This window comes from Ascaphus truei, chromosome 3, assembly GCF_040206685.1.
Source record: "Ascaphus truei isolate aAscTru1 chromosome 3, aAscTru1.hap1, whole genome shotgun sequence".
NCBI lineage: Eukaryota > Metazoa > Chordata > Amphibia > Anura > Ascaphidae > Ascaphus > Ascaphus truei.
The window spans coordinates 226,762,163-226,775,706 of record NC_134485.1 but is presented as its reverse complement, the minus strand read 5'-3'; the positions used below and the strand labels follow the sequence as shown (position 1 = coordinate 226,775,706).

General features: G+C 38.5%; 1 protein-coding gene across 4 annotated transcripts in view; it reads right to left on the bottom strand.

Moving 5' to 3' along the window:
* Window positions 1-13,544, bottom strand: part of CFAP47 (cilia and flagella associated protein 47) — a 663,944-nt gene that overhangs the window by 54,901 nt on the left and 595,499 nt on the right. For 3 of the 4 annotated variants that reach the window (XM_075590256.1, XM_075590258.1, XM_075590257.1), the window contains 2 exons: window positions 3,857-4,028; window positions 2,720-2,881 (listed from right to left, as the gene is read on the bottom strand). In XM_075590256.1, the coding sequence (XP_075446371.1) occupies window positions 2,720-2,881; window positions 3,857-4,028 (334 nt within the window). Of the gene's footprint in view, window positions 1-2,719; window positions 2,882-3,856; window positions 4,029-10,783; window positions 13,365-13,544 lie in introns of those variants that run through there. The other variant, XM_075590259.1, reaches the window with a different exon arrangement.

Below are 13,544 nucleotides of genomic sequence, written 5' to 3'. Positions count from 1 at the left end.
GGGATTCACCAGGGGGAGAATTTAGCCATGCTGTAAAATGGCTGCAGTCATCTCTCCTGCTGACAGTAAGGCCTGGTAAGTTATGGGCATGCCAGCAGTAATCATGGAGGTGTGCCCTCACACCCTGGTGAGGTGCCCTATGTATGGATGGGAGTGGTTACAGGCTCTGACTCCCTGGTTGGTGATGTCAGAGTTGTGTCAGCCCCCAGAGGATACATAAGGCACAGCACTGATCAAAAGTTAGGAAGTAGGTAGTAGTTAATAGTTAGAGGAGTTCAGAGTTGAGATACACTGCATGAATAATGAGACTGTGACCAGGGACCTGGCGCAGGGTAGATATCCCTACGGGGATAGGGAATCCCTACATTAGGAGGAATATACCTTTCAAAGGGAGGTACGGTGAACAATGGAGGGCTAAATTCACCCATTGTGGAGGGCAGCTGGCCCACCGTACTAATAAAGATGACTCTGAGAAAAGAGACCCTCGTGTGTAAGTGTGGAGTGATTACGCAGGGGGCTGCACCACAGAGGAGTTCCTCACCAGGACCATCCACAAGCGGACGCTGGGATCCTGATGAGGTGGAGGCGCTGTACTGGATATAGGTAGGACTCAAGCACCACACTACCTCAGCTGCCTGTCTGGGTTGGCAAATCCCCACACAACATCATGCGGGAGACTCAGGAGTCCTGTTGCCAACAGGTGCACCACCAGACATCACACTGTAATGGGGACTGGTTAGACCACAGGGGCCAATATGAGATTGGGTGGGTCAGGCCGGTTCAGAAAATCCGTTACAACTATGACCAATATTAGTCAGGGAATTGTGTCCTCAAAGTTCTATAGGTTCTATAGAAAGAAAGAAAATATAATATACAGTAGTATAGCCTCCTTGGTGTTTTGTAAAGCAGATTGGTCAATATGTACAAAATAAATGCTGTCATGTTAGAAATAGTGTTTGTATAACAGAAAATAAAAAAGTAAACAAAAAGGGCAAGTGTATGTAACGGGTATTCCCTGTGAATACTAGCGTTACTGCCGTGCTGTGCAACCTGTGTGGCTCTCAGGAACCTAAGTCTCCACTGCGGAGCCTTGGGAGAAATACATATATTACTATCTCGTGGTGCAACGCCTCCACCTGGGAGGGATCCCAACGGAGTGGGAGAAGGCCCTCTCAGGAAATAATCACATTAAACGAACAGTGGCAAAACAGAACTGGCTTTACTGCAGGTTACTGGTTAACAACAATTAACAGGTGTCCCTCCCTTGAGGGGACACTAAATACTGCGGTTAGCAATCCGCCTTCCCCTTACACTGGGTGATCCCACCCCGTGTCCATAATCCTCACACAATCTGTCCACACCCTTTGAGGGAGAAAACACATATGACTGCGCAGTCACTAGTCCTGTAACAGGATTAAACAGTAAAGCTGGTGCACTTGCTGAACGGGATTACCCGAGTGCTCGGGTCTGCAATCGAACTTCACAAAGGATCGGTGGACGGAAGAACACCGCAACCACCATCCAGGGCGATCCCACCCGAAAGGCCTCTGCAACGGTAACGACAGTATAGGCCCAACTCTCTGGCAGTACGCACAGCGTCGGCTGGGTCTATTCAGAAACTTGCTGTATAATAAGGGTAATGTCCCTAACTAGGGCCGGTCCCTACAATACTCCGCTGTAGTGTCGTAGGGGCTGCTAGCCTAGTGCAGAGAGTCACTGACTCCTGCACGCTACCTCCTTTCTTTAGCTGCTCCCGACACCAACTGAACTGCGTATGCCATCCCACACATATATCTATCCCTTGCGGGGAGATGCTCCAACCCTATTGGTTCCTTGATGTCACATGGGACGCTCCTGATACTCATGGGAGATATGTCCCTAACTGTGAGGTTAGCTCCTTGCGCGCGTCTCCTGCGCATGCGCAATTCTGCCGAGCAATATTCACTGTACCCTGCACTTCGGGCCGCCGGGACCTTAACAACGCGACGGCGGCCTTAGCAACAGCATTCACGCATTCCTGGCAACAGCTGTAAGTGCAAAGAGAGAAGCCTGGCTACATGTATATCCAGATTTAAAGCTTGCCTACATGTATATTCTACTAAATTGTTTTATAACATCTCTATACATAGTTTGATCATTATAATGGACGAGATTGGTAATGATATGAGTAAAAACTTTTGGGTCTTGTGATTGCGAGAAAATATAAATAATGGAATACATCATTGTACCACTGTCATCATTTTCTATAACTGCACAACTTTATTACACTTTTGGAAAACATAAAGACTTTTTACTTTTGTCAAACACCAAGAGAAAGATTATGGAATTGCCAGAGTAATTGCTTCATTTTTATTGTGAAATAGCACTTTGGATGAAAGCTGTTAGAAGCAGCATTAGCACAGCCAGCATTGTAGTGGATCCAAAGAATCATTATCATTGTTATTATCAGAGAGATCATCACCTGAAACATTTGTCTGTGATTGCTCAATGTAACATGAGAGTTTACAAAAAAAACCTCTTAGGTCCAAAAGTGGAATGACAGGACATGTATTTCTCATACATATTACTTCAAAATGTATTCACTTTACAACATCAAAAGAGACAGGGCCTTTTAAATGGATATCCTAAATATTACCATGACACGCTGCAGGTATTACAACTGGACAAGTCAAGTTTATAGTGAAAGTCTACTGCAAATAAAGTGTTTGCTTCATATTACCTTGTCTGGCTTGTTAGTCTAAACCCAACAATGGATTCCTTGTTGAGTCCCACTGCTTCCATTTGAATGACATCATCCACATTTGGCTCAGTGGCAACCAACTTTATGGGGAATTTCCAGATTCCTCCTGTAACACACTGTACTACCAATGTGGCCGAGTGTCTGAAAGACATGTTATTAATAAAATATACATTAAAAAAACAATATATGTCTGAAGCTGGAAGCAAAAGTCTTACACTTGGTGTGTGCTATATATTTACTTGTGCACTTGCACCTGTGAAATGAGGAAACATTAGAATACCAATGTGTAACAGGGTCTTATCCCTGTTAAACAGGCTTGCCTCTAATCCAGCAGTGTGCTGGTTAATTGCTGGACACAGGGGACCCAGGAACCTACCAGAGACTGACATGAAGGGCCACCTGCTTTATGGTATCTCCTGAGACTGTGGGGAATAGGGTGGTAATGGGATTATCCCTCCAGCCCTGCTGATAGGGACTGGGAAGTAAGTTAGCCCTTACACAGGGGTAGGCGTTTGTTTTGTTGTTTCCATATGTTTGCTGTGCTATTTAAGGAAACAGGCAATAAAGCCTAATTTTAATTTCACCTTAAAACAGTCTCCATTGTGTACCTCTGAACACATCTCTTACACCATGTACTAATGCCTAACATAAAGATTAATAAGTGTACTTTCAAAACACTTTACGATGGTATGCTGATTAAATCAAACTAGTCTGTTAACTACTAAGTCACTTTGAGCTCAATGGCCAAGTAATTGATACTGGGCTTGAACAGATACATCACTGCAGCACAATTCACGGTGTTTAAAAAAAAACTTTGTGGAAGTTTATTCAACAGGGCACAAAGAACCCATTTCCTGTTAGAGTGATCAGCAACTTCAGGCAGACAGGAAGCCTACCATTATTATTCATTTGAAGGTTAGCAGGTGTATCTATTGATGGCTAGCTGTGTGGCCCGTTTTATTTCTGAACTGTTACAGGTTGGGATGGGAGTGCAAAAGTTTGAAATAATTTTGAAGATGCCCAATTTCAACCATATTGGTCATTATATTACAGTGGCAAATATTCACCGATAGCATTAACTTACTCAAAGAAAATAATGAATAATAAAAAACTTACCTCATTGGCTTGTTTGGTGCAAAAATAATATTGAAAATCAATGTGACAATCCCAGATGTTGCATCTCGTTCTTTTCTCACCAGTTCTATAGCCACATATGGTTCCAGTTGGGATTTCAATTCTTCGGATTCATAGCTAATGTCATATAAAAATTCTTCTGTTGTACTGAAGCCTAAATAGAGATCAGTACCAATTTGTATTTTGTTGGCAATGTCATCAAGATATCAAAGCATTATTAGTATTACTTATAAGGGACGTTACTCCTATATGTTATTAAATACATACACATGAAGCTGTACATATATACATTTTATAAGCCAACTTTTTTTTTATAAGCAACAGTAATTATGCTCAATATATGAAAATATTGGCTTCATAAGACATTTTTATGGTCACAATGCAGCTTTTCCAACAACATATTTGAAAACAAGTAGCAACATTTCACATAATGGGCCTCATGCAGAGAGCATCGTTATTGCAAAACTCGCCATTTTTTGTTCAATTTCCCTCAGAAAACGGCATAAAATGGCGAGTTGCGAAAAACGCGCCTTTTTTTTATTTCTATGTTTAAAACTCGCCTCGCGGCTGGCGAGAACCTCAATCGCGCCATTTTTAAAACTCTCCGAATGCAGAGAGGTGCGAACGGCAAGTAGCGGCTGTTCGCGCCAAAAAAAGGCGCGATTCTCGCATTTTTGCCGCGCCACGAAAATATGGCAAGATGGCGCTCGCCGCCTATAGTAAAGGGGAAAAAAAAGGCGCGAATTTGTTTTTACACGTTTCTGAAGCGCGCATCTCGCCAATTTAAACTCGCCAGACGCATCCATGTTAAACATTGCAGAATTCGCACTTTTCTGCATATGGAGAATAAAACTCTCCAAAAAAGCTACTTTTTATGAAATTCGCCATTTTTAAAATTCTATGCTCTCTGCATGAGGCCCTAAGTCTTTTTTCAAATAAAAAGCCAAATCTATTTTTTTCTGACAATCATTATTACAATAATACATTCCATATTTTCTGTAGATATTTTCCCCAGTATTAGAAGGTGAATTCCTAATCAACACTGACTTTCCAATTATTGTGCCACTCTCACTGTGCACAAATTTGAATGTGGTCATCACATGTGCACAGTCAACACATGGAATGATGCTACTATAATGATAGATTATTGACCTTTTCAATGTGACTCAATATAGAATTAGAAACATTTATAGGTTTTTTTAGGTTGCTCTGTTAGACAAATTCAGCTAAGGATGTTGCATACAGAAAAAGTACTGTAGGAAGAGCAAGAGTTCCACATGTAAGATTTGCGTCTTTACTACTAACATATAGTACTATACGAAGGCATAATACAACCCCAAACTGTCACAACACATCGGCCTCTCTCCCAGTTGTCCATTGCTTCCTTCCCCAATCATCTTGATATTTGCCAGCATTCTCTGCTTCTTTACTTGGTAAAAATAATTTGTATAGCATTATCACTAGACTTGAGGAATATACCATTGAAAGCTCATGGTAGGCAGAAGGAGTGTCTGGTAGTAAGACAACAATGATCCTGAACTCAGGCACAATCAGTTCAAACAGTGTAAAAAAAAAAAAGATGAAGCAATGAGGAATGCCGCTTTAAAAACATATTTTATTCATCCAAATAAACTAGCTCACATATTTCTGTACAATGTTAATACGGAAAACTGTGAGGACAGCCATTTTCTAGTAATCATAGTGATAATTTTTCAAAATATAATTTTTCCCCTAAGAAAGCCCACCATTAGACTACTTTAATTTGGATATACTGTACAGCATATTACACACATTGGTATTGCAAACCATCGTATATCTCTGCAGTTATATTGGGAGTGAGCTACGTCCAGCTTACTTTCAACTTCTTGGTCATAATAACCTACAGCTGAGAATTTTATTCTTGCAAGAACCATAGCAAATGATAGATAGTTGCTTTTGTTATTTTTAAATACCTGTAGTGGTAAAGTACTGTAGATTTCCATCAAATTAAACAGGATACATACCAGGGTGAAATTGTAAAAAAGGGATTTTACAACCAGCAGACTCAGCATTTTGGAGAAAACATTTATAGTTCTTATTTTCATATAATAACATAAAACTTAAATTATTCAGCAATTACATAGCAATTCAGCAATTACATAGCAATTCTCAGGCTATATATATAATTGTATAAAATTATTAAACCTTCAACCCACCATACAAGTGTAGGTGATTACTCAATGTAACCTTTAAATCAATAGTGTTAAATAAGTAAATTACTATATAAACAACCATGAAAGTGATATTAGTGAAAAAGTAGGATAAGGAAAAAACCTTAAAAATTAACATCAGAGACGAGTAAAGACAAGTAAAGACGCCGAATGGTGGTGATTTATTCACGACATGCTTTTAATTTCCTTACCCTTGTGAGTGAGATTTCTCCCCCCCCCCTCCATTTCCTTTATTAAATACACAGTTATACACTATGGGGCGTGCGCTCTCTTCTCTTTCTCCTCTACAGATTCCATAGGATGTGGTTCATCCTTTCGAGAGCAGCCGGAGACCCCCTGTATTCAAGTCTAAAATATCTTTGACGAACTTCATCATAAAGGACTGGTTTTTCACTTCTTTATTTTATTTTTTATATATTTTTTATATTTTTATATTTTCATAATATGCTTTGTTTTGCACATATATGTATTGCGTTATTTAAGTTATTCAATTGATTATATGTTTATTGTTTATTACATTTCACACGCAGGCACTGATACCATTTGTATTAATACTATACAATATTTATTCACCGCATATATACCCTTTGAGGCGCTGCTTTTTCTTTTGTTTGTTAGTTTATATACATATATATATATATATACATATATATATAATTTTAGAACCACATTTAATGCATTACAAATATAATTTGCAGTTTACAACTTCTAATTAAAAAAAGATATACATACATATATACATATACATATATATATATATATATATATATATATATATATATATATATATATATATATGTATATATATATGTATGTATATCTTTTTTTAATTAGAAGTTGTAAACTGCAAATTATATTTGTAATGCATTAAATGTGGTTCTAAAATTCAAATTTTTTCAGAGACAAATATCCATGCACTTCACAACAAAGTTTTTATGTTAATTTTAAATACAGTTTATTGCATCTTATATGCTCTTTCTTTAAACCACAAAGCTATTGATTTCAGGTGAAAATGTGACACACACACACACACACAGAGAGAGAGAGAAAATAGAGAGACAGTTGGCACTCCAAATACAAAACAATAGTTGCGGTGCATGTCCCATAGGGATAAAATAGAAAACGGTAGTCAACTCAACAAGAGTAAACAAAGGACAGCACTCAGTAGTAGATGAAAAAACCTGTATTCAAAGTAGACAGCAGCACAAACAAGAACAACGTTTCGGTCCTCACAGGGACCTTCCTCAGGTGTATGTGCCAAAATTCATGTATTGCCTAAACTGAATATCTTTTCGTACATGCATTTATAACCACCTTCACTTTTATCACAATGTATTTCATTGATTACACTATGAGTTGTGCACTGTGTTTTCTTCTTTTTGTATACTAGTTCTGTGGGGTGCTGAGCCATCCAACATTATACAGTAGCAGACTCAAAATGTTAATTTTTAAGGTTTTTTCCTTATCCTACTTTTTCACTAATATCACTTTCATGGTTGTTTATATAGTAATTTACTTATTTAACACTATTGATTTAAAGGTTACATTGAGTAATCACCTACACTTGTATGGTGGGTTGAAGGTTTAATAATTTTATACAATTAGTAGCGCTGATTTTTTAACTTTTTTGTCCAGATCAGAGTAACACTAACACTAAGACATACTGAATGTCACATTATGCTACAACAGCCCCTGAGTCAGGTAAATTATTGCTGAATTGGACATAACACCACTAGACTAATTTAACCTCCTTAGGGAGTCGAGCAAGGAGGGTTACATATCTATATCATACAAATCAGGTCAGCATGGCAAGTGAGGCCTCAACTCCCAAACATGAAACACACCAAAAAGCATTGGCCCTCATTTTCCGGAGGCTGGATTGTTACTGGGCTTGACAGTATTTAGGAAGAGGGCATAAAGGCAGACAGTGCTAAGAATCTCTTGAGGTTAAACAAAAGCTGTCATTCAAACATAAACCTGGCTACCTACAAATGCTGGACTGTTTCCAGTGAAGCAGCACTGGAAGAACAACTTGAAAAAATTAAATGGGATATTTTTGGCTCTAGTGAAGTTAGAAGAAAAGATGAAGGACTCATTGAGCTCAAAGGCAGACATTTATTCTACTACAGAGGTACAGATAATGAAATAATCAGTTGAGTTGGCTTCATCATTAACAAAAGATGGAGAAACAACATAGTGGAATATGAAAGCTCCTCAGAAGGAGAAGCCATAATCATCATTCAGTTGACAAAGAGACACAGGCTTCATATAATCCAAGTGTATACTCCAACATCAAATAATTCAGACAATGCAGTGGGAGACTTTTATCATGAAATCAGCCAACTTAACAACAATGGAAATTGTCACCTCAAGATTGTTATGGGAGATTTCAATGTAGTGGAATGTAATAGGCGACAATCGTTGAAGACTGTTTCTTAGAAGGAGAATAGGATGAATTGTTGGTAGAGCAGGCCATAGAGAGAGCTAAAAATCTGTAGAAAAATACACTCATCACCTCGGGAGATAGTAAAACACACAACAAAAATAAAATAGCAAGTGGTGTTTCTTTAATTACAAAATACAATGTTGTAACAAATCAAATTAGCAAAATCCTAAGTAAAAACGGGAACTTTTACAAAGTGACAGTCTTCTAAAACAGCTTTTACCTGTGAAACCTCAGATTAAGAGCAAAAACAATTAAAAACATGCTGGCACCAAGTACAGCTCAACCCTGTTACAGCGCGATCCGCTGCAACGCAGATCCGCATATTACGCGGTCTGAGCATGGCTCCCGTTTAAATTTTTTTTCTTTTTTTTTGCAAACTTCCAGGATTTGCCGAGAGGAAGGTCTGTGTCAGTGTGTTACCAAGGGGGTTTCCTTGTAATCTCACCCCTCCTCCCTCCAGGACTTCCGTCTGTGACATTTTCCAACACTGGAAAGTAGAAATGCCCAGATTTCAGTCACATGAATTCCTCTAACTCCATGACCCAGAGAGAACTGAAACAGTGGCAATGGGTATTTCTTTTGGTCCTATGGCCTTGTCACATCATGTCCTAGTTCCTGTCACATGCAGGGTTGGAGCCGGGGCAGATTAATCCCTTCATTGTCAGAGGGCAGCAACGCATTGCAAAGCGAAGGAGTCAATTCACAAAGGTTTTTATAGCCTTATTTCCATTTTCCACACTACTACTACTACTACTACTACTATTACTACCACCTCTCTTGCTGCTGCATCTCCCTTCCCCCCTATTTCTATTAAAAGTGCCAGTCCTCCATGGAAAAGATGGGGGCTTTTTTCAACATTAGTAAAGCCCTGAGGGGTTCTTCCGATCTTTGGCTCTTACAAATCACACACATACATACAAACACACACACCTCCTACCTCTCTTGATTCTGGGTATCGTGGTGCTGGGGATTGTGGTGCTGTGGACCGTGGTGCTGTGGACCGTGGTGCTGTGGACCGTGGTGCTGGGGATCGTGGTGTTGGGGCTGGTGCTGCTGGGGCTCCTGGTGCTGGGACTTTTGGTGCTGGGGATCATGGTGCTGGGGTTGCTGCTGCTGGTTCTGGGGCTGCTGCTACCACCACCTGCCTCTTCTCACACAGACACACTCTCCCTACAGTGGAACCCCTGATCGGAGTGCCGGCCATATTTTTTTCCCGTGAGCCCCATTATAACGCGGTGGCAATATGTGGACCCCAAGCACCGTGTTATAACGGGGTTCAGCTGTAAAATAAAAAAACATTTCTAAAATACCTGTTGCCTTGGGTTGGCTACAAAAAAAGCCAGAAGGCTTTTACGCTTGTGGTAACTGTTCAATATGCCACATGGGGATAAAAATAAAACATTTTGCCCAATTGGCGTTCAAGATAAAGAATATGAAATTAAAACATTTAGTAACTGTACCACCACTTTCATGATTTATATTTTGGAGTGGCCATGCGGGCCCCAATATGTTGGATGTACAAAACGGAATATTTTAGAAACATCAAAAAATGATCAGTTGTGATGTTATTCAGTGTCCCAGGGGAGCAGGGGAAGAGCTCAAGTTCTGCAACTGATGTGTACACAGACACGGAGCTGAGCAGGGGATTCCCAGGTTGTCTGTGATCGGGTGCTGGGCTAGACACAGCGCGTAAAATGATGTCATTACTGGAACCACAAATCAGAACAGCTCTATGCATTTCGTCGCTGGCAAGCAACTTCCTCAGGGGTCAGACCTGGATTTTGCCCAACAGACCCTGGATTCTGCCCAACCTAGAGAACAAGCAGGCTTTTGCACTGAATACAACACAATGGATCACCTCCAATGCATGCAAGAAGTGATTTCACAAAGTAATGATTATGATCTATCACTCAGTTTTAGATTTGTAGATTATGAAAAAACATTTGATTGTGTCTACACCTCAGCAGTTCTAGATTCACTAATAAGACAAAATATTTAAGAAGCATACAGTACATTGATATTGTAAAGAACATTTACGAGAATGACTCTTCAACTATTAGATTACACGAAGATACAAGCGAGATAATGATGAGCAAGAGAGTGTGAAAGGGAGACACCGTGTCACCAAAGATTTTCACTGCAACACTTGAAGAATTTTTCAAGACATTTGATTGTTTTTTCTTCCCAATCAAAAGCAATAGTGAATATTCGAGTCACCTACGATTTGTAGATTAAATTGTTTTTATTGCCAAAAGTATGCATGTGAAATTTGACCCTAAATGTAAATACAATTTCGAAGCTTCAAACAGTTCAAAGAAGAATGGAAAGATGTATGCAGATTATTACCCAAATAAATAGGGAAAGACAATATGTGACATCATCACAAGGGTGAATAAATTCAAATTGTAGTGTGCACGACATATTTCAAGAAAAAATTACCATCCTTGAATGATTCTCAACTGGATTTCAAGGGTCTCTCTGTGTTTCTATCACTGCTTATTAAACAACCATTAAACATCGAAGGTTGTTAAACAGGCTTAGGTCAGGATTTAATAAACCAGGGATTTGGGTATCGCACCACGATCCGGCATTAACTGCTTTTCAATAAAATGGCAGTTAATGCCGGATCGGAGGGGGGGAGAAAACCTTGCATCAGAGCTTGATCTGTCCAACAATATTCATTGCTCTATCCAACTTTCCTGTTCCTGTATTCTTTCATGTGATAATTCTTCTTAACTTGAATGCTCAGTCATATACTGTATAAAGGCCCATTTTTAAATAGCAGTGTTCTGCCATAAGACATCTTACAGCCCATTCACTTAAATGGGCAGTATGTTGTCTTCCAGCATCAAAGGTCTTATGAATTAGCACTGCTTAGTAAATATGGTCCAAATTGCATAAAGACTCTGTAATAAACTATGTCTACAATGACCTAACTAGACGATCAGTCCATTTCAACAATTGCTAAAAAGGGTTTGCATTTGACGTTTTCTTTACCAATATTATCAATGAATACATTTGAATCCATTTAATCAATCGTGTTGATTGTTAATTCTAGTGATGTAGCCTGACACACTTGATATTATTTACCATCTCAAGGGTTTATTCTTGACTAAATTAATAACATATATTACTACAGATGTATCTGTTTAGATATAATATTTTTTCTGATTATTTCACCTTATTTCTTAACTGTAAAATTGTGTTATTACAGAAAGCACACACGTGATTCACAAGACTGTGATCTGATTGTGATACAGCAACTTCATGTTCACATTCATACCAGTAGCTAACAGAATATGGTGACCGCAGATTTTATGACAGGCTTCAAATTCATCTAGGAATAATATAATTATAATGCCATCATTATGAAAGCTGTCAGTGTCTTAAATGATTCCAGTACCTTACGTGTCAAAGCATTTAATTACATTCTACTTAGTCTGGAAGTATGTCATGTCCCAAATCAGTACCTGCCTATTCATGCAAAAATCAGCATTCATAAACATTATAGTTTTTTTACTGTAGAAATTAGGCAACTGTATCACTTCCTCTTTATGTATAAATGTTTCAGAATACTTTATTTCAGTCTAAGGGGCAGATTTATCAAGTGCCGGTCTAGGTGTAGGGCACCTTATATGACATTAACTCCCAGCCAAGCCAGGCACTTTATGAATCTGCCCCTAAATGCCAATTGTGTATTACAGAGAATTATATTCAGTATGTTTCACTCCGAGCCTTAAATATACCTAATTTGAGTAAAAAATGGAAAATAGCATACACACTACAGTAGGTTGAACATTAATATTATGTGGCAAATAATTGAGTATCAGTATTACATTTTTGCCAGGTCAGATCTACTCTGCCATGTATAGTACACCAGCTGGAGAGGTGATACACAGGGGGCTATTTACTAAAACTTGTTTTTAGCGTTCACACCTAGATGCTGATGCATGTTTTTTTAACTTAATTAGCATAATCAGTGCATCTGTTCTAATTTATACTGCACTTGTAAATGCAATCTTACTTTTAATTGATTGCAGGAATGTAGTGTGACCATAAGCAATTCTAATTGGGAAACAAGAATAAACCGACAACTTACAAATTAACTGGGGATACTTTTAAGAGAATCCTTCTTGGAGAAGGATTTAGGAGGGCTTGTAGACAGCAGGCTTAGCAAAAGTGCCCAAAGTCATGCAGTAGCTGCAAAGGCAAAATGCAATCTAATATTGGATTAAACAGGGAATGAATGGAAGGGACGTAAACATAAGTAAGCCCTAGTAAGACCACACCTTCAATATGGAGTATAATTTTTGGCACCACTCCATACACATTATGAAACTAGAAAAAGTACAGTGAAGAGCCACCAAATTATAAAGGGGATGGAAAAACTAACATGAGCAGAAGCTAGCTAATTTAGATTGGTTAACATTAGAAAAGAGGCATCTAAGAGAGGATATGATGTAACTATATACAAATGTATTCAGTGACAATACAAGGAGCTTTTAAAAGAACTATTCATCCCAAGGTCCGAACAAACTACACAGGGTCAAACCTTAAGGTTGGAGGAAAGGAGATTTCACCAGCAACAAAGTAAAGGGTTCTTTACAGTAAGGGCAGTTAAAATGTGGAATTCATTACTTATGGAGACTGTGAAAGCAGATACAATACATATCTTAAAAAACAAGTTGGACATCTTTTTAGAAAGGTATACAGGGATATACCAAATAATTAAACATAGAAAATATGTTGATCGAGGGAGTAATCTGATAAGCCAATATTTTGAGTCAGGAACAAATGTATTTTTCCCCGGTTTGCCTTCCTCTGGATCAAAATACTGTAAATACAAATATAGGATAAAGTATCTAACATCCAAATTTAGTATAGGTTGAACTCTATGGACATACAGTATGTCTTTTTGTCAATCTCATCAACCATGAGCACAGACAAACAACTAAACAATAACTTAGTTGTGAACACACAAAAACAAAACAAACAGATAAACCACAATACGGAC